General features: G+C 37.6%; 3 protein-coding genes across 3 annotated transcripts; 1 reads left to right on the forward strand and 2 right to left on the reverse strand.

The window, feature by feature from the left end:
- Positions 1-1105: 1105 nt before the first annotated feature.
- LOC114822056 (zinc finger protein CONSTANS-LIKE 14-like) lies at positions 1106-4150 on the reverse strand. Its single transcript, XM_029096011.2, has 4 exons — positions 2948-4150; positions 2167-2367; positions 1421-1677; positions 1106-1339 (listed from the first exon to the last, which is right to left on the reverse strand). The coding sequence occupies exons 1-4, from the start codon at positions 3839-3841 to the stop codon at positions 1234-1236; spliced, it is 1458 nt and encodes a 485-aa protein (XP_028951844.1). The 5' UTR covers positions 3842-4150; the 3' UTR covers positions 1106-1233.
- Positions 4151-10422: 6272 nt separating this feature from the next.
- On the forward strand, positions 10423-11054 carry LOC114822236 (cytochrome b-c1 complex subunit 9, mitochondrial-like). Its single transcript, XM_029096547.1, has 2 exons — positions 10423-10497; positions 10794-11054. The coding sequence occupies exons 1-2, from the start codon at positions 10423-10425 to the stop codon at positions 11052-11054; spliced, it is 336 nt and encodes a 111-aa protein (XP_028952380.1).
- Positions 11055-25308: 14254 nt separating this feature from the next.
- On the reverse strand, positions 25309-26751 carry LOC114822108 (GSH-induced LITAF domain protein-like). The gene is made up of 3 exons (XM_029096190.2): positions 26226-26751; positions 25970-26096; positions 25309-25610 (listed from the first exon to the last, which is right to left on the reverse strand). Exons 1-3 carry the CDS (start codon positions 26417-26419, stop codon positions 25527-25529), a joined length of 405 nt encoding a protein of 134 aa, XP_028952023.1. The 5' UTR covers positions 26420-26751; the 3' UTR covers positions 25309-25526.
- Positions 26752-27100: the final 349 nt, after the last annotated feature.

The following is a 27100-nucleotide window of genomic DNA, read 5'->3' on the forward strand; positions in this document are numbered from 1 at the left end:
AGTTGCAACCCACTGATGCAACAGCTACTGCAACCGCAAGTAGAAAACCAAGCCAACCTGGAAAACACATCAGTTATACAAAATGATAGAATCTAAGCGATAATCAAAGTAGAGCTTGAATTGTTCCTTTTATAGAGGAACTGGGATTTTATACATTAGATAAACCAACATTGACATTGATAATTTGGTATATATAGATGGGGATCCCTTAAGGACACCGGTGTTGTTGGGATTATTAAATTGGCGACCACTGGAATGCATCAGGAATTAAGGTTGGCGGGAGGAAAAGTCCACAGTCATCTCTCAAAAGTCTAGGGAACACGTCACACATCACATGTCGTTATTTCTTTCAACTTTTTCAACTAGCATCGAAGATCCCTATTAATGAGTTAATGTATAATGATATATAAGACCATAAACCAGTAAAAGAATCAGAGAAACTGTGACTAAAATGCATAGATACATTATTTACGCATTCTGTATTCTTTTCTCTTTTCCTTTTTTTCTTTTTTCTTTTTGCATTTTGTGGTAACTGCAAATCGTATATAGCAAACACCGAAAAAAAAAAGAAAAAAAAAAGAAAAGAGAGCAGCTAATTACTGATGGAAAATGCTCATTTGCATAGAAAACGAGGAGAGAGACGTTACAGATGTACATGAAACGAGACTGCGAGGTGGCGATGTCCTTTACTCACATTATGTTTTGGACACCACAACCTCAGGTCCCCGTTTCATTTAAGTCTTAGAAAACGAAGAAATATCAAATAATTCTGAAATAATACATTGTGAGTTTTCGACTTGTGAGTCGAAGCCGGCACCCCGTCGATATAAACTGTAAACCAATAAAAGAAAATAGAGAAATTGTGACCAAAATCTGTAAGATATGGTAAAGAATCCGAGGGTGTTTACTAGTTCAATGGAAGTTTCTTTGTCTTTAGAATGACAACTTGGATTGTCTTCTCTTTCGATTCCTTGGCAAGAATCAAAGTGTTGATTTTGTAGAAAGTATTGTTTTATTGGATAGCTTTGATTCTTTTCCACCTATTGTTCTTGTTCTGGGAGAGCAGCGGAGCTGTTTATACGCAGGCATGCACGTCGCAGACAAATAGACAGAACAAACAAATAGTATTTGATCTCATGGAGTAACCGACTGCATAATTATACATTTGCCTTGTGACGAAAGTAACAAATATTTACAAACAAAGAGCTAGGAGAAGCCTAAGTCGACATGGATCTAACCATCAGGAGCATCGGTAGTAGCCTTCACAAATCGACCCTTGACTCGCATCCTGGTATCAGCTCTTGCCTTCCTTGACTCGTACCTTATGTGCTTCTCATATCTGTTCACAAAAATGGCACAAGTCCTGTTATACGGTGATGGTGGAACGGGTAAAGTAGAAGAAGATAAAAAGGAAACGTACCTTCGGGTTTTCTTCTTCTCTTTGTAACGAAGCATGGCGTTGCCTCTGTTTTGTGCAAGCAACTCCATGTCCGCCTTTGTTCCTACTGTTCTCAGACTGTCACCCTTCATAACAAATGATTGTTCCATAAAATTGATGTCGGTAGAGGAACCACAACATTTGTCTTCGCCAAATACCGACCCTGATGATGGCCGTCCAATAGGGACGTTGCTGCTTGCAGATGTTGCTGGACCCTGATGATGGCCGTCAAAATTCAACTGCAGCCCTCACAATTAAAGAACCAAAGTTTACATACAAGAAGTTACGCATAAATGCTTCAATATCAATGTCTAAAATATGCGAGTTCCAATCATCAAAAAACAACTTGCAAAGTTGAACACTCATAAAGACTTTTGTTTACAATGTTGACCATTTTGTGCCATTCAGTAATAGAACATTGGTTCATTACTTGCTACATAAAGATTTTGGATTTCTAGTTAGATTGCATAAAAAGCAAGAGGGATTACCACATATGGAACTTATACATCTCTAAAACAAAAGTGAGGTTTAAATCACATACAAGGGGTTCTAGAGTGTATTGATTTCCTAACGTTTTCCAACCACAACCACTACATATAGAAAGCTGTCGAGATTGATTGGAGTACGAAATACTTGAACATGACAAAAGGTTCCGTATGAGGACAGTATGGTATTGATGTATTTACAATGCCTCAGTGAATAAACAAATGAATACAGAAAGGACTTACATTGAATTTTATGTCCTCATGTCCAATAGGGCAGTTCACCTGGTACATATCTCTGAACATTTTTGTATCAGTCAATGATGTTTCTTTCACAAGTTCGCTAAAATTCTTAATCATAAATCCTGAATCGTTTGAACCATATGTGACTTCCAATGGACCTGACTCTTCATGATCCCTCAACCGTCCTAAATTAAAATCCCATATCTGCAAGCCAGTAGCAAGTTAGCGTGACTATCATAGTCGCACACATATCTTATTGTAATGGGGAACTTACTATTAATGCCAATCCATTAGTTATGCAAAGCCTTCACAATTAAAAACAAGATACTATAGCATATAAAACCCTTAATGCTGGAAAAGAATTCAGTCCTATCAAAGCCAAAAGAAAACTTGCAGAGGAAGTAAACAAAAACAAATTGGGAACCACTAGTGGAACAAGTTCACAACTGAAATCTCATCGACGAAAGGAACTAATTTCTTTGCTCTTTGCTCTCATATTCCACTATATGAAGTTCTAGAGTTAGGTGTAGACAGATAGTGGAACTAGTTGGAGTGAGAGTTGTTCAATATAAAAGGAAGGAGTGCAATAAGCTAGAAGAGAAACGCAAACACAGATTAAATATGCAGAGGTGAAATCTCGGTTAAACCTTATTTCCATTGTCTTATAAGATTGAAATCTCGATTAATTATGTAGATTCGTTATCGATGTGTTTTAACTAAAGCTCAATTCAGGAATTAAGTTCAATTGACATCAAGCAAACTAAAAGCAAATTCAGGATGATACCTGAGTGTTGTGTCCATGGGGATTGCTATCCCACAACATGTCACCGTCACGGTTCTCTTCCGGCATCATGAGCAGAGTCGTAAAGGGTGTTTGCTGCTGCAACACTGGCTGCGAAGCCGCAGCTGGAGCTACAACCCCGTCAACACCTCCATTCTCATTCCTCACATCAATTGAAGCATGCCCTTCCATATTCTCACTCCCATTCTCCTCCTGCCAACCATTCCTTGCCGGCGTACCTGGCACCAAATTCTCACCACCACCGCCTCCACCGCCACCGCCACCTCCACCTCCACCATCCAAGTCTCTCTTAAACAACTCCAGCAGCTGCTTCTGTATCCCGTGCTTTTGTTTCCCGCCTATGCCCCCACTATTCTGTCTCTTCATTTCACCAGTCCGGTAAACGACGCAGTTCTGGTTGCGATTGGGCACCATCAAGTCCTGCAGTCCAAACCCATTCCAAGACGAATCCATGGACGGCAAACCCATATCCCAGTTCTGGGACTGCAGGTCGGGTCGAGCCGGCAGAGTCTTGTCCTGGAGATCCAGACCCAAAAGAGAGGCGAGCTCGAGCGCCGAGGGGCAGCCTGAGAATCCCTCGAGAGGGGTGCGATCGTGCGCCGCGGAGACAGAGCAGCTACCGTGGGCGTCCCAATCGCACTCCTGGCAGAGAACGAGGTTGTCGGTGGAGCAGCGGACTGAGACGGCCTCCGAGGCGCAATTATCACAGATCAGAGAGCGCTCGTGCTTCCGGGAGAGCAAGTTAGCGGAGTGGACGAGTTGGTCGCAGAACAAGCAGAGCTTGGCGGAGTCTGCCCGGCAGTAGAGAACCGCCGGCTGGTCGCTGCAGAAATCGCAGGACACCCCTTCTACACCTCCAGATTTGGGGCTCACCATTTCTATATCCCTAATTTCCTACCGACCAGTATCAAACTATTCCAAAATTTGCAGAAAGATTCAAAGATTCAAACTTTGAGAGAGATTTTCAAAACCCTTATGAGAATTTGAAGAAAAAATTCAGGGAGCAGAAGGAATTGTGAGAGCAAAAAATGACTAAATGGAGTGTCTGTTTGTCCGTTTAGGCTTCGGATCGCGATGCTGATATTTTTTTACTATTTTATTTGTTGTTTAAACGGAAAGGGATGGAAATAGGAAGTGGAGTGTAAGAGTATGAGTAATAGCAAATCTCTTTTACTATCTTTGGGCAAGTTGCTGACATGCTCTGTTATTATTAAAAGGTCTCGGGGAAAAAAAATATCGTAAAAATGGAGCCCATTCGAATAAACTAGTGATAACATCGCTATCGTCGACCTTTTTGCTGCGCTGTCGTCTACATTGGCATGTTAATTATTGTTAAATTTCTCTTTTGGTAATAAAATTTTGCACCGTCTTGATTTTTTTTTCTTGGTCAATGGGATTTTTAAAAACAAAGTTGAAAAGAACATAGTATAAAGACTCCGATGAGTCACGAAGGTGAGCAAATAACAACTGCTTTATAATTATAAATGGGACATGTACAAATGAGACCTTATTTATGCATTCAACGTACAAGTAAATATTCTCATCTATACTAGAATGTGTTTTAGTGTAAAAGTTAAGACCACACAAAAAACCAAAAAATTCTAAATGAAAATTTACATGCCGCCTCCTCGGCCGCATAATTGGTGGCGACGACTAGCGAAAAAAAAAAAAAAAACCTCTATAGAAAAGCAAAACTCAAGCTTATTCGTCTCAAAACTAGTGATAATGAGCCAAATCTGCAAATCAAAAGAAACTATGCCCATTCCAATTGTCACAATTCCGGTCCTCAACTGAAAACAAACACACAATTGGCATCTAAATGCTCAAATCCAAGCTAAAACGAAAAAATTCAAGTGGTGAAACACCAAGTCAAAAAGACCCCAGACATTTGTAAGGGTGACAACATATAGTTGCCTTAATCAAAGAGAACCACAAATAAAGCGGCGAACTAGTGTTGAAATGAGATCTGCCAAATCTGAAGGAGATGTCAGTGAAGCATGTAAGTGGTTGGAGGGTTGATTCGAAATTATGGGAGAGTTTAAGCGAGAAGCCCCAAATCATGGCACAAAAGTCCCAAATCAAAGGTGTAATACCTTGAACAATGAGCAAATTGCCCAGAGATAGAGCTTCATCCACACCACCTGTAGAAGGTGGGTTGCTCCACAGTTCTTGACGGGAATTTGGGCCATTTAACAATACAATAAAATAAGTATTTCACATGATGTTCAATGATTTGTTTGATATACTATTATTTTAACATTCTTGTTTTATGTAAGTTTTTCTCTTAATAAAATTTGAACATTTTGATCCTTGTGTTTTGAAATTTAGCGAAAAGAACTCTTAAACTTCGAGAGAAAATAAAATCTTAAACTTATCAACCCATAATCACTAACAATGTCTCCTCACTTGCAAATATAAGGTTTTAAGTTCAACTATTGTATAATAAGTTTGATATCCAATTATTGTGAATTCAACATTAATGTAAACTGTAGCAATGGTTCTTTAACTTCAACTCAATTGAAGCAATGGTCTCTCAACTAAAAATTCATTACCATTGGTCCTTCAACTCAACAAAAACGTGCAACTATGCTCATTTTCGCCAATTCTATTAGAACTTCCATCAAAATGAGTCATGTGTCATGCACGTGAGGCTAAATCAAGGGGCAAAGAAGAAAAATCAAATAAGAAAAATTATATCAATGGTCCCTCAACTTTAATTCAACTGGAGAAATGATCCTTCAACTTTAACCCAATTGGAGGAATAATCCCTCAACTTTAACCCAATTGTAGCAATAGTCCTTCCAATATAACTGATTTTGACAGAATTTTGATGGAGTTGACGAAAATAACTATATCTACATGTTTTGATGAGTTGAAGAACCAATGATAATGAATTTTTAGTTCATAGACAATTGCTACAATTTACTATGTAACATTATGTGCCTAGCTTACTTCTCCAACCTTCACAGTACGTAGAATATCAAGGGTGTGCTACGTAAGGACCTGTGGAGGCACGTGCCCCCACTGCATTTGTTGTCATCACATGCCCCCACTGCATTTTTTTGTCATCACATTGTGATTGTCTTATGTTACCTAAGTACCCTTAAGTAACATCAACACTTTCACGAGCTAACTATGTTCTCCTATTGAAAACAAAAAACAAAAAAACAAAAAAAAAACAATGTTCTCCTATATTTTTGCACGATATTCTGACGCCAAACATGTAAGGGTAATATTTAGGAGTTCAATTTTAAAATTAAATTGTGTAAATCAAACGATGTGGTTGTTGATAATTGAATTATAAATTAAGTGTTGATTAACGTACTTATTTTTTATTAGTGGCATGTTATTTATTTACACATCATATTGAGTACTTAATAATATTGTACATTTTCACATCATCTCCTTACTTATGTAACTCTATGTGTATTTGCCTCGCAAAATCTTAGCTCTTGTTTTTTAGAGTTGTAATTATAGAGGGCAAAATAGCTAACACACACAAATTAATAAGTAAATAATACGTCCATTAGTCTTCCACTCTTCTGTAAAAGAGTAACCGTAGATTTGATAGTTAGAGTGATTGAGAAAAAATAAATAAATAAAGTTGTGAGAATTACACACGTACTTGTTTTTATCAAATCTAAAACACGAAAATCAAATTGTGCCTAACCACAAAAATGTTTAGCAGTAAATTGTTTAATGGTAAAAGTATTTTCCATTAATTGAAAAATAATAAGTTTACATAGTGTATATATATACTCAGCTTGCTGCACACACTTGTGCTAACAACAGATCCTAACCATCTAACTGACTATTGACAGTTGTAACAAATCTAACATATTACAATACAAGCTAAGTTTTATGTTTTACATTTTGATCCTTAATATGCCCCCTCAAACTGAACTGAGGTATCCGAAGAGAAAGTTTACTTCTGAGAAGGAGAAATCTGGGCTTTGGCAAAGATTTTGTACAGACATCAGCAATTTGATCTTGAGAACATATAAACTGCACTGATATGGCTTTGGAAAGAACTTGCTCTCGGATATAGTGATAGTCAATTTCAACATGCTTCGTTCTTGCATTTAAGACTGGATTTTTAGCTAAGGAAATTGTAGAGATGTTATCACACCACAGTTTTGGAGGTGCTGGAAGAGTCAAACCAATATCAAATAATAACTTACAAATCCAGGTGATTTCTGCAGTTGTATTTGCCAATGATCCGTACTCAGTTTATGTAGATGATCTAGCCATTGTTGGTTTCTTTTTAGTACTCCAACTAAGGAGAGAATTACCCAAGTATATACAGAAACCACTGGTACTTGTTCGATCAATAGAACACCATGCCCAGTCAGCATCAGAATAAGCATGAATACTAAGAAATTTGGCACATTTAGGAAACCAAAGACCTAAGTCAAGAGAGCCTTTAAGATATCGCATAATTCTTTTGACTGCTTGGAGGTGTGATTGTCTTGGATTGTGCATGAATTGACACTCAAGGTTTACTGCAAATGAAAGATCAGGCCTAATCCCGGTCAAATATTGCAAACCACAAACTAAAGTTCTATACTCAGTAGGATCAGAGATTAATGAAGATGAGTGATCCAATTTTAAGGTGCTTAAAGGTGTGGTAGAGGGCTTAGCACCATCCATCTTGGCTTTTTGCAGCAAATCAAGTATGTACTTTGTTTGAGACAGAAGAATCCCTTTGGAATACCTCTTGACCTCAAGTCCAAGAAAGTAGTGCAAGGGGCCAAGATCCTTGATAGGAAACAAGGAACTAAGATGAGAAATGGTAGCTTGACAAGCTTGAGAAAAGGGCCCTATCACTAATATGTCATCAAAATACACCAACACAAACACTAATGCATAATCCTTTTTAATAAACAGATAGTGATCATTTTTAGAACCAATGAAACCCAGAGGATGTAGAGCACCAGTTTGTCATACCAAGCTCTTAGAGCTTGTTTCAACCCATATAGAGACTTTTGTAAGTGACACACATGAGTTGGTTTAGTTGGATCTTCAAAGCCAGAGGGTTGCTTCATGAATACATCTTAAAAAAGATTATCATGGAGAAAAGCATTACTACCATCAAGTTGGTTTAAAAACCAATCAAGTTGAACTGCCATGGTCAAAAGAAGCCTAATGGTAACAGGCTTTGCAATTGGGCTGAAAACATCTGTGTAATCCAAACCCTTTTGTTAGTGAAACCTCTTGGCCACCAACCTAGCTTTATAATGATCTATAGAGCCATCGGCCTTTCTTTTGATCTGAAATACCCATTTGCAGCCTATAACTTTTTGAGATGGGTGAGAATGAACCAATTTCCAAGTTCCAATTTAGAGAAGTGCATTGAATTCTTCTTGCATAGCTTGTATCCACTGTGGTATCTTGACAGCTTGAAGATAAGTACAAGGTAAGTAATATGGGGAGACATATGATGGTAAAGGATGTTTAGTGGAAAGAAGGGCATTAGGTTTATAAATTCCTGCTTTTGAGGTCCCCACACATGATATAGGTATTATATCCCCATACAAGCTAAGTTTTATCTTTTCTAAAGCCTTTCTTTCCACAAATGTAGTAAACAAATCAGATTTACACTTGAGAGGAAATAACCAAGTGTACTTAGTGAAATCATCCACAAAGATGATATAGTACCTATATCATGTGACAGAAGGAACTGGTGAAGGTCCCCACGCATTTGTATGCAAAAGCTCCAAGGGTTTACAAGAAGTACTAGTTACAGACCCAAAATAGAGTTTAGGACTCTTGCCTAAAGCACAATTAGAGCAGAAAGACTTGGTTATACTAGTAGATACAAGAATGTTAGATGTTGAAGTCAACTTATTTAACACTTTGACAGAGGGATGTCCCAAGCGTTTATGCCAAACATCTTGAGATGTAGTGATGGATGCAATAAACATATATTGATTTCCAGTAAGAGGGAGAGATGCAGTGAGAGGATAAAAGCCATCCCTCATAGAGCCTTTAAAAAGCATCATCTCTGAAGAAAGATTCTTCACAGTAAAATACGAGGGATAAAGGTGAATAGAGCACCAATTATTAATAGTAAACTGATTGGCAGATAGTAAATCTTGTTTCAAATCAGGAACATGCAATACATTATTGAGATTAAACATATAAACATGTGTATGAATTGTAGAAGAGCCAGAATTTAGTATGGGCAAACCTTTGTCGTCGCTAATATAAACTTGTTCTGGACTATTATATGGCATATGAATTTGTCATGTGAGAACTAGCGCCGGAATCAAGGAGCCAAGTAGGAGGACTAGATTGAGAAGACTTGGCGCTGACACACGTAACAGATTGAGAAGATTTGATGCCAAAATTAAGATTCATGCGATTAGGACATTAAATTGCTTCGTGATCATATTCACGACAGAGTTGACAATAAATCATTCTTCCATAGTGGCCTCTACGATTATAGGTTTGGCGTTGATTGTGTGGACGATTGTAATTCTGGTGCTGATTGTTGGATCCATAGGTGGAGAAATTGCAATCCATTCCACGAGATTGAAACTACCTAGGGTTTGAAGAGTTGCGATCCATTCCACGCCCTTGGTGCGAGTTGACATTGTTGAAATTCTAAGCAACAAATGCCTGAGGATTATGGTTTGGCAATGGCATAGGAAGAATGCCAACAGAAGATGATCCAAAGGCCGAATGAAAGGCCTGAAAAAAAGATGGAGATACTGATTTCTTTCGATTTGCCAATTGAATTTCTTTGCTCGGTAACAATCCATGAAGCTCATCAATTGTTGTAGATCCAAGCCGAAATTGCATCGATGAATAAATCGAATTCAGGAGGAAGACCATGAAAAGTCACTGAAATTGTTTATACCGTATTTAGACCTCATATAAATACTCGAGGGACTTAAATGTAATTATGTGGTAAAGGAAAGGGCAAATATGTAATAAGTGAGGAATCCTTATTCTATAAAAGGACCCATCACCCTCACAATTAGGATAGGCCATTTTTGGAGCCTTCTCACCCCTCTCACATCTCCTTTCATTACAGAGGTTCTCTCCCTCACCTCTCAGAGAAATATACAATCAGTGTGGATGTAGCCCAAACCTTGAGGTGAACCACGATATATCTTGTGTTATTTACATTTCTGCAGATTCATGGTCGGATTTACGTTGTTCCAAGACCTCCGATTTTGTGCATCAACATTTGGCGCCGTCTGTAGGAATCGACACGAAAAGTTATGTCGGTTCTTTCTCAATTTTTCACATCCACCGTGAATCTGCAAAATCACAAAAAACCCAGAAACAGAAAAGATCCATATCTCTCCCTCTCTTTCTCTCTGTAGAAATGCTCTCATGTCTCATCCAGTCCAAATCCAATCTCCTCTGGCCCATCCTCAACTCCACACCCATGTAGCTTCATTTCCTCCACTGTAACAAAAACCCGGATATCCCATTTATCTAGAACAATGGAAGGTACACTCTTTCCATCTCGACCTGTATATCTCATCCCAGCAAACAGACTAACACAGCCAAACTCTCAGGTGAAATTCAACTCAACGACGCTGCCACCGCCTCATCAGTCGCGAGCTCCACCATTTCCTATATACTCTCTCCTGCAGCACATTCTGAGCCTCTCCTTGCCTCCCAACACTCCCCACAAGCTCAAGCCTTTAAACCTACCTCACCAAACCAATGGCAGTCTCTTTTCTCTTTAAATTTTGACGGATTCGACCTCCAAACAGCATCAAATGAAGAAACCCACCTCAGTTTTGGCCCCTCATTTTGAGGACGGCGCGAGAGTTGTGAACAAAATCTTTAACCTCGCAGATCAGATTAGATCAGAACAGAAGCAGAAGGAAACAGATTCGCGCAGATCGCCATAGATTCAGCGGCTCGAATGAGCAGCGGAGGCCTATTCGAAGGTCTATACAGGGTCATCATGCGCTATGACTCTGTCTACGTCACCTTCGTCATCACTGGAGCCTTCCTCGGCGAGCAGGCTGTATATTATGGAGTTCATAAGCTGTGGGAGTACAATAATGTTGAGGAACGATATGAAGATATTCCAGTTCTGGGGACAAGGCAATCAGAAAAATGAGATTACAGATGCTTCTCTTTAACCATCCTAAAAGTTTTCATAATCGAAGGTCTGCTCTGCATGTGTCATTCTCTCTGTCTAATTCTTACGGATTCACGCAGATCGCATCGAGATGTTCGCGTTGATGGTCGTTTGAGATTGTGATGATTATTTGATATGCTTTTGCACTTCAGCTGGTTTAACCCGCTTTCGCCTGTGTTATTCGATTCGAATTTCACAGATATAGCTACGGAGCTCTTACACAATCTATAGGGGTTTGAATCCTTGATGTTTTCGAGCTTGATTCGATGGCGTTTCAGCAGCAGATTCGAGTCTTATGAAAAATGAATGTGCTATAAACCGAATCGATGGCTATGTGAATGTTAGAATTGTAATTTGATGACTGGGAATCTGAGAGATGGGGGTTAATTGGGTTCGCATCGGATGTATGAGATGTCACGCCCCGAACCCGGGGTCGGTAGTAAAATAAGACCCCGCACCCGAAACGCGAGTAAAAGTAAAAATAAATAAAAGGAAATCGACACGGGTTGAAAAATGAAATCCTCTTATTAAAATAACTCCATAATCCTTACAAGGTGTACAAAAGTAATAAATTAAAATCCTTAAACTTCTCCTCAATCACAACCTCAGCTCTTCTAACACCTGTCTTGCCAAATAACACATGTCTTGCCAAATAGCTCATCTGTAACATAATAGGTGAGGAGTGAGCAACCACCACCGTCGCTCAGTGAGTAGAATATATAATATGCCAGTCAAGCTTGCCATTTTAATCATACTATAAACTAGGATAATAATATCAAATCATTATACACATAATGCCATATCACATCATCCCTTCACGTATTCATTATATCCTTCATAAATTGTAACTCACCACGTGACCCTTATTGACCTTTCAGCCCTAATGTCCCCGTGTGTAATTTACATTTATCCCTCGGATTAATGCAACACTAAAGTTCTCATGCTATATGAACATGTCCAAATAATCCACATATCACGATATATAATAATTCCAAAAGCATTTCAACAAATCCAACATGCTTAACTTGAAATGGATAGAAATTTATAAATAGATAAAACCCACAATAGTTCGTGGTTTTCATTTATCGAAAATAAGAATATTTTAAAACACATACTCCTCTTCATGCCACCAACCAAGTGATCAAAAGTACGCCCAGTACTCCAAATTATACATGAGTATTACTCATGTCATTCATACATAAACATTCATGAGCATCACTCATGACAATCATACATAAACATTCATGACTATCATTCATGTCAACATTCATGAGCATCACTCATGTTAACATTCATGAGCATCACTCATGACAACATCCATGAGCATCACTCATGTCAATCAACATAAACATTCATGAGCATCACTCATGTTAATCAGCTTCAAAAGCTTCATTTACAAAGCTCTAGCTTCAAAAGCTTCATTTACAAAAGCTTTAGCTTCAAAAGCTTCATTTATAGAGCTCCAGCTTCAAAGCTTCACTTGCAAAGCTTCATCTACAAAGCTTCAGTGCAGGGTATACAAATACCGCCTCAGAACAACCGCCACTTCGGCCCATACATGGATTCAATTTGAAGTCTCCAGCCAACAGACTCTATTGACCGAAGACTTGGGGGACTATATTATGTACCATATATTGGGCCTCAACTGGGCCTCATAAAAAATACTTGGGGGACTCTAGCCCATCACTTATGTATTGAGGAGTGAGCCCTTATTTTATAAAAGGGACTCTCTCACCTTCATTAGATAGCAACGTCGCCAACTGAGCAACCGCCTCGCCGCGAGCATCACTCCTAACCCATCACTTATGTATTGAGGAGCGAGTCCTTATTCTATAAAATGGACTCCCTCACCATCATTAGAGAGCATCGCCGCCTCCTAAGCAACCGTCTCGCCGCGAGCATCAACTCTAGCCCATATTTATGTATTGAGGAGCGATCCCTTATACTATAAAAGGGACTCCCTCACCTTCAAACGCCACAAGCCGAGCCAACTAAGGCAACATAAGCCACGAGCCGAGCAGCCTCGCAGCGTGTGCTACTTCTAGTTGAGCGTCATTTCAGATTGAGCAATGCCTCATATCGAGCATCAGTTCAAGACAGCATCTAGTTACTTCGGCCCACACATGGACTGAATTTCAAGTCTCCAGCCAAAAAACTCTCTTGACTGAAGACTTAGGGGACTACTGTTTATACCATATTTAGACCTCATGTAAATACTCGAGGGACTTAAATGTAATTATGTGGTAAAGGAAAGGGCAAATATGTAATAAGTGAGGAGTCCTTATTCTATAAAATGACCCATCACCTTCACAATTAGGAGATGCCATTTTTGGAGCCTTCTCACCCCTTTCACATCTCCTTTCATTACAGAGGTTCTCTCCCTCACCTCTCAGAGAAATATACAATCAGTGTGGACGTAGCCCAAACCTTGGGGTGAACCACGATACATCTTGTGTTATTTACATTTCTGCAGATTCATGGTCGGATTTACGTTGTTTCAAGACCTCCGGTTTTGTGCATCAACAGAAATCAACTCAGAATCCTCAACCAGAGCACCGACATTTGCAAGAGCATCAGTAATTTCTTTGATTAGTTGAAGATCAATTGCAGTAGGAGAATCACCTTTTGTAATATAGCGAAGTCGAGAACGAAGTTCATGAATATGCGATTGAGAAGCAACTACAAGATGCAATTCAAGCTTGGACCAAAGATCATGAGCAGATGTGACTCCAACCGTGTACGGAATCAGCGATTCATAGAGAGTATAATTGATCAAAATGAGAATGTTTTGATCATTCTCAAACCAAGCGACATACTCTGGATTCAGTGTCGTTGTGTAATTTCCGGCATAATCACAAAGAAACTTCGATGAAGTAGCCATGGATCCATCAATAATTCCAGTGAGATTGTACCAGCAGAAGATCGAAGCAAAGAAAGCGCTAGGCAAGGAGATTCTGGAAGAGGAAGTGATCATTTGTGCCGCATATGTAATAATAGGCATTTTGGGGAGTGTAGTTCAGGTAGTAGTGGATGTTTTACTTGTGGGCAGATGGGACATGGAGCTATAAATTGTCCCCAGAATCCGCAGAGGCCCCAGCAGCCTTCTATGCCACCACCAGCGCCAATCCAGCAAGTTCCAAGGTTTGGTAGTTATGGTCAGAGGGGTCGAAGTAGTGCTTACCATTATCAGGGTGATGCCGATCCTTATGCTCCATGACCATATCAGTATTCACATGATCCGTATTACCAGAATGGGTATTCTAAGTATCTTGGAAGGTATACTCCGTATCCTTCCATTCCAGCTGGTGGATTTCAGTGGTATCAGGAAGGACAACCCCAGCAAGTAGAGATTGCTTCCAGTAATGCAGGATCTTCAAGGCAATATAGTCAGCCGAGTCAGGGGTGAGGTGTGTAGGGGCGAGGTAATCAAGTTAATAGAAGTCGTGGGGGACGACAACAAGCCCAGGGACGTATTAAAAATATATCTCTGCAGGATGCTCAGAATCATCCGAAATTGATCATGGGTATGTTAAACATTCTTGGTCACTTTGCTAGAGTTTGAATTGATTGTGGTGCAACGCATTTTGTTATTTCTTATACATTTGCTCAAGTGATGCAACCTCATCCCACACCTCTAAGGTATGATTTAGAGTTTGCTATGCCTAGAGGGGAAATATGTTATGTTGATTTTGTATATCCAGGATGTCCAGTGATGGTGGAGGAGGTAGTTATGCCAGCTAATCTTATTCCGTTAGATATTGTCGATTTTGAAGTGATTTTAGGCACATATTGGTTGCATTATAATCGTGTCAATATTGATTGTTATGAGAAAACAGTTACTTTCCATCGTCCTGGATTACCTGAAATTACTTTTGTGGGTGATCGTAGTGGGGTGAGGCGTGGTGTTGTTTATGCTGTAAGAGCAAAAAAGTTGTTATCAAAAGGTTGGCAAGGATATTTAGCTCATGTAGTGATGAATGATGTTGCTTCTAGTAGTGTGGAGGATGTTCGAGTAGTCAGGCATTTTCCTGATGTATTCCCTGATGATTTACCGGGATTGCCGCCATATCGAGATGTGGAGTTCACTATTGATTTGCTTCCAGGTACGGATCCTATATATTTGACTCCATATAGAATGGCTCCTGCTGAATTGAGGGAATTGAAAGTCCAGTTACAGGAATTAGTCGATAAAGGTTTTATTCAACCTAGTACTTCACCTTAAGGAGCTCCAGTTTTGTTTGTAAGGAAGAAAGACGGAACTTTGAGGTTATGTATTGATTATAGGCAATTGAATCGGGTAACAATTAAAAACCGTTATCCATTGCCGTGTATAGATGATTTATTTGATCAGCTTCGAGGTGCCTGTGTGTTTTCTAAGATTCATTTGAGGTATGGTTATTACCAGTTGAATATCAGCAGTGAGGATGTCCCTAAGACTGCTTTCAGGAATCGTTATGGTCATTATGAGTTTCTTATGATGCCATTCGGATTAATGAATGCACCAGCAACTTTCATGGATTTGATGAATCAAGTATTCCAGCCATATATAGACAGGTTTGTCATTGTTTTTATTGATGACATTCTGGTATACTCTAAGTCTAAATCAGAGCATGTTCGGCATCTTACTTTGGTATTGAAGAAATTAAGGGAACATCGATTGTATGCTAAATTTAGCAAATGTCAATTTTGGTTGAATCAAGTGACATTTTTGAGTTAGTCTTGAGTTCAAGTTTAAAAACTTTAAAAACCCACTTTTTATGTTTTTAGATAATAGACTATATTTTTTAGTTAGTCTTGAGTTCAGTTTTTTAAAATGATCCTACCAAACAACTTTTTAAGACCTAAAACTTCAAAATTGTTTTTGAGTTAAAAAAGTTGGATTCAAATATAATGGCCCTAAGTATTTTAGGAATCATGAGTCTCTATATTTAATTTTGTACATTTAGCTACATTTCAATCATTTTCATAATGCAATGAATTAAAAACATGACGCATCAAAATTAATAGTTAGCTCTAATTCAACGTTGTTAAGTCTACATAAAATTTAAAACTAAAATTTAAAAAAATTTAAAAAATAAACTAGCAAAACCTAAGGCCTTCCTGATTCCTCACCGTCTGCATAAATAACATCTGTGTTTGAAATTATATGAAATTCAATGAGATAAAATGCTATGCGGATTTGGGATGCTAACTAAGTATTAACTTTGGGTGGTGCTATCCACACACTTCTTTTTACCTCTCACACACTCATCTTAATTTTTTGACGTCTAATCATGTGAAAGGAAGAAGATCAATGAACAAAAATTAATAAGAGTGTGAGAAGTAAAATGGAGTGTGGGAATAGTATTACCCTTAAATTTAGTCAACCCTAATTATCAAAGTGTGCAAAACATATGTAACATTTCACATCGTCTAGGGGAGTGGATCTTGTAAGCCTTATATGTATATTCTCATCTTTACCTAGCATAAGGTCTCTTAGGAGCTCATTGGCTTCGGGTTCCATCTTAACTCCGAAGTTAAGCGAGTTCGTGTGAGAGTAATCCCATGATAGGTGACCCACTAGGAAGTTCTCGTGTGAGTTCCCAGAAATAAAACCGTGAGGGCGTGGTCAGAGTCCAAAGCTGACAATATCGTGTTAGAGATCAAATTTAAATGGCATGGATGAGTGAACTTGGTGGACTTGGTGGAAAGGATCAGGAGAGGATCCCTTTCTTATTTTGTAGGTCAACGAACCAAGAGTCCACTTTAATAACACCGATACGTCCAGACTTGTTTTCAAACTCACACTTCTTGATGACAAGTCAAAGGCCACATTTTTTGGTGACAAGTATTTTGGCTTGCACGGCCCAAAAACTTGACTCTAATACTATGTTGAGTTTTCCTAACAAGTTGACAGGCCAAGGGTTTCACTCCACCAATACTATTCCGAACTTGATAATTATCATTTGATTAATTCGTCAAATGTAAAATTTTATTATAAAAAATCTCGATATTAATTAGAATAAATACATTATATTTAAACTCTCTCTCTACTTCCCCTCACCTATGCGGAATAGTCAACAGTTGGCGCGAAGGATAAAATGTTTGCAGTGATAACACTTTAGCGTACTAGTTACATGTAAGTTTTTTTGTCAGTTAGTGTAAATGATTTTACAATTGTACCGGTCAAATCATGAATGACGATGAAGTGAGGCTTTGCGGCCTTCTCTTATGTCAGTCTGCGGTGGTAGGCATCCACCGCCGTCCTAGAATTTCCAGCAGCCTTCTCTTAAGTCAGTCTTTGGCGGTCGTCCTCCAGTCCACCACCGTCCTAGAATTTCCCGCCCCGTTATCTTTAAGCAGCCACGTTGCAGTGCCACACCGTCCAACCGTCCAGGGAAAAGTTCATTTTGTTTGCTAAGTATTATCTTTTCGTTTTTAATTTAAGAAGAAAATACTGATTACATTTTTTTTTTTTTGTGATGATGTTCAATTTTACTCGTTCATTTAAAGTTTTATATGAAAGTCCCTGGCATTTTTATGTATATAATGTTTATATGGAAAGTAAAATATCGACACGTGCTTATGTTATCAGATCGAACATTTAAGTTCAATTATGACAAACATGTATATACGTAAGCACTTGTATTGTTTGCAGGAATGGTCATTTGCATGTAAACATTGTTTGTTGTGTTCATTAAAGACTCGCTATACATCTTTTTCACTATAAAAGGAGAAAGAAAGAGTGCACAAATGCTCCATCAAAGTCTCCATCTTCATTAGAAAGAGTGCACTTATGCCCAAGGTTCGGTTGCGCCTTACGAGAAGTACTTTGTACGCATCGTGAATAACCTTGATAACAAAAAGCTCTATTCTCTCATTCTCGCTGCCACTATCCAAAACCAATTTATACACACCCATAAATATCAAAGTAGTTTGATTTATGGATTAATATGTCATTTGGTGCTGATATATTTCGAAAGTGGTTGTTTTGGATTTTTCTAAATCATCAAGTTAATGAGCATTAGTTTTCATACCATAGTATACTCTTAGTTAGAATTTGGTAAATAATTGGCGTGTTTTAGATTATCTTTTTTAATTGTTACCTTTCTGAGTTAGGATTGCTTTTTTGGTATCAAGAAGTTTGGAATTGTGTTTAATTAGGTTGAAAATTTTCATATCATTATTAATACAATTATGGAGACTTTCTCAATATTTCTGGTGTATTTCAGTCTATATATTTTAGAGTGGAGAAATTAGGTTCCTATCAATTTTTTTTTCCAACTCCATTAATTAAAACCTTATTTCTTTTTAACATTTGGTCAAGGTCTTTACGTTTTAATGAATGTCTTTACATGTCAAGATAATTAAATTTTATTACTAAATATATTCATGTAGTAATATATTCATTTAGTGTTAGAAACGTTACATTTGGTATATTTATATTTATGACTAAACTTTGTATCTTATATTTCTATTTTTAGTTTGTACCCAATTTTAATTTGCAACCCTTTTTTTAATTTGTACAATTTTTCTTTACAGTTTTAATTTGTACCCATATATTAATTTTTTTGTTCCCATATTTTTTAAATTTTTATTTGTACTCATAATTTTTTCCTATTTCATTTGTGCCCATAATTTATTTTTAATGTACCCATGTATCTTTAAAAATGTACCACTTGTTATATGTAAAATTTACCCATTTTTTAATGTAAATCTATTTAATTTTTTAATCTAAAATGTATCCATTGTTGTTTATATAAAAAAATTTAATATAAAACTTTCCCATTTTTTGTATAAAATGAACCCACATTTTTTTAATTTATAATTACGTGCACCATTGTGCTCATTTAATTATATGGGTACATTCTTTTTTAAAAAATTATGGGTTACATATTAAAACATTTTACTATTGGAACAATGTTGAAATCGTACCCCATAGATAATTATATATGGTGAATGTACGGGTACATTCTTTTGACATGTGACAACTATTTTATCATTCATAACAATGTTTTCTTTTGGTCAAATTCATAACAATGTTGGATACATTCTTTTGGCACTTTTTTAACATTGTTTCCAATTGATTGATACATATATATGCGTACATGTACTTAACATCTATTAATATACATTTTCAAAAAGAATTATATTGTTATATTGATTTTTTATTCAATCAAAATTTTGAAAAAAATTCCATAGTTGGCCGTTTCTTTTATAGCTCATTAGAAGTGAGATTTTAAATACCATAAAATCTCAAGTTTTATTCTTGACATGAAAATATATTAATATTAATATGCCGAGGTGTACAAAGTTAAAGAACTTTGATCAAAAATTGAAAACCATTAAGGTTTTAATCAATGAGTGTTAGTGATGAAGGATCGCATCAAAAGTCTTCCTTTTAGAGTTGATCATAATTTATCATCCAGAGCAAGGATTTTCCTCCTTACTCAATAATAAGCAACGACGAGAGGTACACAAATCCTAATGACGATGGTCATATATAGGTAAGGGCCTGTCTTGAAACGCTGGAGGGCCAAAAAAACAACACATAGAAATCTCAAACCAGTATGATTACTTGTGAGACACAGACCACCTTATATTAATTGGGTGCATTCAAAGGGATTTGCCCAAAATTTATCATTCTTATGGGGAATATAATTGTTATTGAAGAACATATATAGATATATATTGGTCCAAATTTCAAAATTGAACAAGATTTGTCCAGTGATCATGTCCTAGTACTCACGAGGTTCTGAAAGTAGAGAAGACTCAATTGTGAGTGAAGAAAATCTAGTTGGGGGTGAATTTGGTGATCTTTAATGGCGTGTTTACATAGGCGGAAAGGATATGGCGGAATGGGAATCATTCCCCATTCCTGATTATTGCTCTGTTTACCAACCTAAGAGGAATGAACAGTTCTGCGGGTTCCACGTAAAATCAGGAATTCAATTCCTGATATTGTCGGAATTGGATTACCTAGAAGGAGGTAGTATTTGGATTCCGGGGAGAAGGCTCCATCCGGAATCAAATTTTCCTTCCCAAAATGCCCTGCACCTTCAGTCCTTCGCCATCCTCTCCAGTAGTTCTCTACTCATCCGCCACCTCCTCTCGCTCTACCATCTCAAAATCCTCCTCCATAGGATTCGGCAAAATAAAATCAACCCAAAAATAGCAAAGCATACCCAAAGCAAAAATCAAATCTTCAAAAAATCCGAACCCAGTTGCCAATAATAACAGAAAATTCAGCAACAAAAGGAAATGGAAATGACGGAGAAGAGAGCGGTACCAGAGAGGTCGAGGGAGAGGAGCGGGTTCAGGTGAGAGAGACCCGAGCAAGAACCGAATTGGCGCTCAGGTTTGTGGAGTCCCACGGTGAGGCACAGGCCCCGACACTCGCACGTCGTCGAGGAAGGTGATCTCTCCGCCGGGATGAGGCTATGAGCCGTGGGTTGTAGATGATGCCAATTTGGATGAGGACAACAATGGGTTCTCTTATCTGGGTTAGTAGATAAGCACGGGACTTCAACTAAAAAAATCCAAAAATAAAATAATAAAAGTTTTACTAAAAAATAAAAAGTAATAATTGTTCTCTCATCTGAAAAAAAAAATAAAATTGAAAGAATAAAAGATTTACTAAAAATAATTAGCATATAAAATTGATTAATTAAACTAGGGGTATTTTAGTAATCACAATAGTTTTCATTCCGATTCATGTGAATTAGTAAACAGTTATGTAGATCAATGTCATTCCTACTCCGATTCCTGACAATTTTAGTAAACAACTTCAAAAGGAATCTGATTCTGATTCCATCTCATTTCTATTCCTCCTCAATTCAATTCCTCTTAATTTGATTACGGATTAGTAAACGCGCCCTAATTGTTGAAGACATGACTGTAGGCGACAAAGCAAATCTTGATAGGCCGCAAGCAACCAAGGTGGGAATAAAAAGACCTGATTGACCATACAAGCAAGTTTACAAGGCAAGAAGATGCTTATACCTAAGTTGGCCTGTAAATGTCAATAAGATATATGCTTGACACGTCAAGGCTCCAGGCACTGTATTTTTCTTCTTATTCCATGGCAAAAAGGACATCCAGAAAGATGAAAAGACGAACTTGTTTTCAGAAAAATAAAATGGAATTTTAGGGTTCTTCTTTTATGGAGGAAGCTTGGTGTGTGTATATATATATATATATATATTTAGCTAGTGTTTCAGCTTTTAAGCGTTGAAATCCCGAAGAACTTCGAAGAATTCGTATCATATATATATGTGATATATGTGTGAGTGTGACACGTATACAAGTCAAAAGAAGTTATCATACCACAGCCAATCACAATATTACACATACCCCTTGGACGCAACCCCCAAATTAAAAAGATTAAGGGGCTACTGAGATGTGCCTTTCATGCTTTGCTTTGGTGCAAGGACATGGACTCGTTGATTTCTCGTGGGGTGGACATCTGGTACTGTGGCTTTCGGTTGACACTAAATGTCGGAATTTGGAATAACGTGACCAGTGGATGAGAAAAAGAATGGAAGAAGAAATAACTCAATCCAACAGCATTTTATGTTACTACTTTAATCAACTTAACAAACCCAAAAGGACCACGTATATTTTTGGAAATTTTGTTCCTCACAATCTCAATGTCCATCGTTGACCCAAAAAAAAAATCTCAATGTCCATCTCCTAAGTCCAACCCTTCAAAGTACAGGTCAAATCCATTCTCACTCAAAAGCTCCAACTATAAAAAATAAAGATTTAAAAAGGAAAAGAAATAGTTTAGTATGCATGCATAAAATTAAATAACCAAGTTGGTTAGAGCATATTACTCTTTTTTTTATATTTAAATTTGAATCTTTTTTTTTTTTTTGCCAAAATATATTTAAATTTGAATCATCTTCATTATAGTTTAAAAACATTTAGTATAAAATATCGTTTGTATTAAATGTGTTTCAGACACAAAATGACATGAAAGCAATTTTCTGTGCTCGGATAGCCTTTGGAAAGGGCCAAGAGGCAGGCAGAGTGGGGAGTCTGAGCAATGGCAGAGTGACATGTGATCCGTGCTTTTTTATTTTGGAGATAATGAATGGACTTGATGGGGAGAGCATTTTTAGGGGGTAGGAAGTGCATAATTATCAACGGATAGATAGATATCGAGACCCATCATTGAACATGGACGGCCTACGTTGGGCCATGTAAATCCCCTCCCCCACGAGAATATATTCCACGACAATATAACTTTGATGATTGAATCATGCAGAATACTATTTCTTTTACGTACAGATGTAGTGATATATGAATCTGCTGCAGGACGCTGATTGGCTATAAATAGAGGGCTCAGCACTCAGGAGCATTTGCATTGGACCAAGACGAATAGATATATATGCTTATATTATATCATAACTGATGAGGGAAGAAAGGTCCTACATGAGGATGAAGAGCCGTGTTTTGTAGCCAAGGATGACTTGCCTGCAACCTCCCAAAGGCCTCCGAAAAATTTATGTGTACTGTGAGAGATATGCTTGGTTAGCTTAGCTAGTGTTAGCTAAGCTAGCTAGCTAGTTTGCTAGTGGTTTAAGAATCCTTGTCTGGTATACAGGCAGTCTCCTTGGCTATCGAGACAGGTTCTTTTCTCTCATGCTGGGCCTCTTCTTCCATGGGTCTCACGCCATTTTCTACCAGGATAAGAGCTTCTTAAAGAACTCTCAAGGAAGAAGAAGGTACATATTTGATTGTTTTCCTAATATTTGTTGTGACAATTAATGAGTATTTTTGTTTATTTATCGAAGACTAATGCGACAGATTTTTCAGTATGATCGGCACACTAGGTGGTACATCATGTGTCATTATACAAATTGTGGGATTTGGGTGTTAAAAAGTTAATAACTTAAAAGATAAAATTTTCCACCACTTACATAAAAACACATGTTGTATCACTCGTGTTCCCGTCACAATAAAAAATTTCTCGAGTAATGCAGGAGAACCCTTATGCTTTTAATTGGTTAACTTTTTGAGTGTAATAGTCAGTCAAATCGTATAGATTTGTTGCAATCCTAAGGCCACGCGTGAATGAGAGCATGGGTTGCTGTAGTCTGCAACTCGACCTTTCCTTGTATTTTTCATACGGAATTTGCTTAATTAAATTCTTGTTTTGCTTGTGGTGACTTATGGATCCTAATGTTCGAGATCTTTTGGTCAACGGCAGCAATGTGGTATCCGATATATGCTTTATGTTGCAATGTTGCGTAGATTATAGATTAGATGTGGTATATAAAACTAAATTTTTGAGAAATCGTCAGAATTTTGTTCTACTTCGGTTGTGTTTCGTGTTTCCTTCGGTTGGAGGAGTTTGAAAGAACGGATTTGAATATGATCAAAGGTCTAAATTATCTATACAAAGGAAAGAAAAAAACTTGAAAACATTGTGTTCAATGTTTTGAAAGGGTGGTGATATCTACATGCCATTGTGTTCAATGTCTTAAAATGTATGAGAGCAACGGAATACCATGTGCCCTAAAATGGTTATTTGAAGTTTGAGGTGTGACACAACCCTCCTAGGGCTGCTGTAATTTTTGGCTAAATTTTAGGGTCTCATTTCAATTAAAATTTTAATTACCGAATCGGTAAAACCATTCCAATTATGACTTGCACATGAAAAACTTAATTAGATTAACATTCTTAAAATTTTATTTGGTTTAAATTCCATAATGATTTGAGCATTTGATTCTCAAGATTATCCTAAACGGTTTAGAAGAAGAGTTAGAATTGAATTTTAATTTGGATCCCTATATTAAATTGAATTTTAATTTGGATCCCTATCTTGTAGAAAACCAATCCCTACCAGAAAACCTACTTAATTTGCTCAACTCTCAAACTAGTTTATGCAAGTTCAAGGTGCAAACAATCATAATACTAAAGGATTCAAGTTCATCATGTGTATCAATCAAAGTTTGATTTTAAAAGATTTTAAAAAATCGTGTTTTGGTGAATATAGAGGATTTCATGATGTATTGTAGGCTGTAACAAACTCAGTCTCTCCCCTTGCAATTTTGAAGAAATTGACTAAAAATTCACATGAAGTTTATGAAAGTCCATTAGAACTCCATCATAAGATGTCAAGGGCCTTCAACAACGCCCATGGGCTAGCGTTCGTCTGGTCTCAAAGAACTCTTCGATTTCAAAATTTTCGGTTTGAGATAAATATAAAGAAAATTAATGAAAATAGTTTGAAAACTTTGAGTTTTAACAATAAGAACAATATAAAATGTAAAGTAAATAGTACCAGGATTGACTTTTTAGTGTAAAAATGTGATTTTTCGTTAAAGTGAACAGTACTGTGAACTTTTCGTTAAAGTTCCCATAAATATAAAAATAAGCTTTGAGTATTAAGAACTTATGCAAGGTGCTTGTAACTCAATTAGGTAAGATCATTCATTCTTGCACTCCAAGTCCTGAGTTTGATTTGTACCCTTCCAATATCATTTGTGTAAAAGTTAAGAAAATTAGTAAGATAGAGAATTCCCACGGTTTTCAGTAACTGGGACTCAAAACTCTCTAGTCCTACCCAACTTCTCAACTTTCACATCATTCTTCGTTTTAGGCTTACTTTCACACGTGACATTGTCGATTTGAGATTTGAGATACCGGAGCAAGGCCCAAACCCTAAGCTAATACAAACATTTCCTTTGGTTTAAGCACCTACACTGCAAGTCTGCAAGTGCAATCCCTTTTCTCATGCGGTTTTCCGATGAACATATGAAAAGCATGTTCCAATGATAGCAACTTGAATCACAACTGATGCACATTCCAATCTCACGCCATAACAAGACATCTGTTTTGATAATTGAGAAAATTTTGGCACAAGGTACTGCACAATTTGATAATATAGCTTATACTGCAGTTGTAATCATCAGAAAGAGGCAGGAAGATTCACATAATCCAGCATCCCAATTGCATCTAATGTGAACTAACCAGTGCTCATCATGATTGCAATCTAAATCCCAAAAACAATATTGCTTTTCAAGGAATGCTACTTTCAAACATTCCTATTGTTCCTAACCATTTCAAAAATTAGCACCGCCGTGGTTGAATAAGAAATGCAACATAACCCTGCCGAGAACTAGATCCCAAACACTAGACCTCAGAGGACTGGTTCGGAACCTTATTGATGAACCTAGGCATGTCCCTCAAACAACTCACAACTCCCATAAAAACATTTGCAACACAATAGCATGCACGTACAAAATTAGCAAAAGCATTTTATTAAAAGCTTGCACATATTTAAAAATTACAGTCAAACTGCATTATTATGCAGCCAAGCCACCATTTTTCCAAACTCCATATAGATGCCATAGCCAAATGGTAGTTCAATGCAGCATCTTAAAACTATATTTATCTACTAACACATCTTTAAAGGTATACGGGGTTCAAAGAAGTCGCATACAAAGTGTGAAACACAGATCATCATGCAGGCAGTGCAAAGCTGTGCTCTGTCCAGTGTGGAGGATCCGCAACAATGCAAATATCCGACTTCTCAAAATCAGCAACCTACAATACAACCCATGTCGAATTTCTAAGCAAAAATGAGAAGAAGCAACTTAAAAAATTTGAGAGTGCACAGCACAAAGCACTCATAGGAGGGTTTTCAACCGTGTTTGGTAGAAAAATTGAAAGTGCTTATGGGTCATAGAAGTGTTTTCAGAAGAAGCACCGCACTCTTCCAGAAAGCACTTGAACTTTTCCAGAAAGCACTTGAACATTCAATAAAAATTTCGACGTGTTTCTAATAAAAGCAGAAGTCCTTATGAGTAAAAAATCTAACATGTTTCTAATAAAAGCACGTCTAGCAAACGTGATTGCTACCGAATTATCCCCAAATGTATCCTGAATACAGAGAGTCGTCTTACCTTCTCATGGCAACTTGGACAGTAATGATACTTATGCCAGAGGCAGTCACAGGAAGGCATAAGAAAGCAACATCCAAGCATCATAGGCATCATACAAGCCACCACAGATGCCATACTCGGCTTTGATCTGTCGATTCATTCAACACCAATAAATATCAATCAAACATATCTCAAGTTTCAAACTTTGAATAATCAAGAACAACAAAATCAAACCCAAAATCCCAATTGCCCAAAAGGATCAAATTTTGTTATTTACCTGATTTGGGTGAGTCCGGTATCGCCACAGTAAGCGCAGTTGAAGGGAGCGGGAGTGTCTCTGTAAAAGGTCTGGTGGAGAGGGACGCCCTTGGGGTCGCCGTAGACGGCGTTTGGCGGGATCATTCCGGCCTGGTACGGATTCTGCACCGTGTAGACTGGAACTCCCATCACCGGTTCGTCCACCTTCGACATCTCTGCCTTTGTTCGTGACTTATGAGTGCGATGAAATCCCGCGATCTTGTAAGTGGTCTGGCCTGGTGATTGGAATCGAAATTGGGTGATCTTACAAGAGAAGCGATTCGAGGGAAAGCTGTGATGAGTAGATGGAAATTTCGTTTTCTTGTGGTGACTAGAATGTCCTTGGGCTCTATCTATCAATGGGATCCATTGACTCGTATATCTTCTAGAGAGAGTAATGACTAATCAAAACCACGGCCCAAACCCCCCAACAATGAACTTTCCAAGTTTTCTTGCATTAATTGCCTCTCTATCACATCCCTTAATCATCTTGAACCACATTCTTTGATTTACTTATTAGTTGTTGTAAGCCTATTTAACTGAGAACTTATAGAGAGGGAGAAACAGGTGCTGGCAAGGAGAGAAAGAGAATTTGGTGAATTCTGAGATATGTATTATCTTACCTCCATTGTGCCTGTAAATCGCTTACCTTTTAGGTATTACAACAAAATCATGACACTATCTGAACGATATCATAGAATCTCATTAGGATTACACAATTACATTCCTAACCTAATTAGGACAGCAACACTCTCCCTTAGTGTGTAAACACTCAAATAAATTGTCGCATTAGGTCTTCAGTGATAAGTAAGTTCAGTTGATGAAGTCGTAGGCACAACGGGCGAATGTGAGTCT

Source organism: Malus domestica, chromosome 16 (genome assembly GCF_042453785.1).
Source record: "Malus domestica chromosome 16, GDT2T_hap1".
Taxonomy (NCBI): domain Eukaryota; kingdom Viridiplantae; phylum Streptophyta; class Magnoliopsida; order Rosales; family Rosaceae; genus Malus; species Malus domestica.

Coding starts and splice junctions, on each gene's coding strand:
- LOC114822056 (XM_029096011.2), bottom strand. CDS start 3,841: ATGGTGAGCCCCAAATCTGGAGGTGTAGAAGGGGTGTCCTGCGATTTC. Junction 2,368..2,947: donor CCCATGGACACAACACTCAG/GTATCATCCTGA, acceptor ACTGGCTTGCAG/ATATGGGATTTTAATTTAGG. Junction 1,340..1,420: donor GAGAAGAAGAAAACCCGAAG/GTACGTTTCCTT, acceptor TTTTGTGAACAG/ATATGAGAAGCACATAAGGT.
- LOC114822236 (XM_029096547.1), top strand. CDS start 10,423: ATGGAAGGTACACTCTTTCCATCTCGACCTGTATATCTCATCCCAGCA. Junction 10,498..10,793: donor TAACACAGCCAAACTCTCAG/GTGAAATTCAAC, acceptor AGATCAGATTAG/ATCAGAACAGAAGCAGAAGG.
- LOC114822108 (XM_029096190.2), bottom strand. CDS start 26,419: ATGTCGAAGGTGGACGAACCGGTGATGGGAGTTCCAGTCTACACGGTG. Junction 26,097..26,225: donor ACCGGACTCACCCAAATCAG/GTAAATAACAAA, acceptor ATGAATCGACAG/ATCAAAGCCGAGTATGGCAT. Junction 25,611..25,969: donor GTCCAAGTTGCCATGAGAAG/GTAAGACGACTC, acceptor GTTGTATTGTAG/GTTGCTGATTTTGAGAAGTC.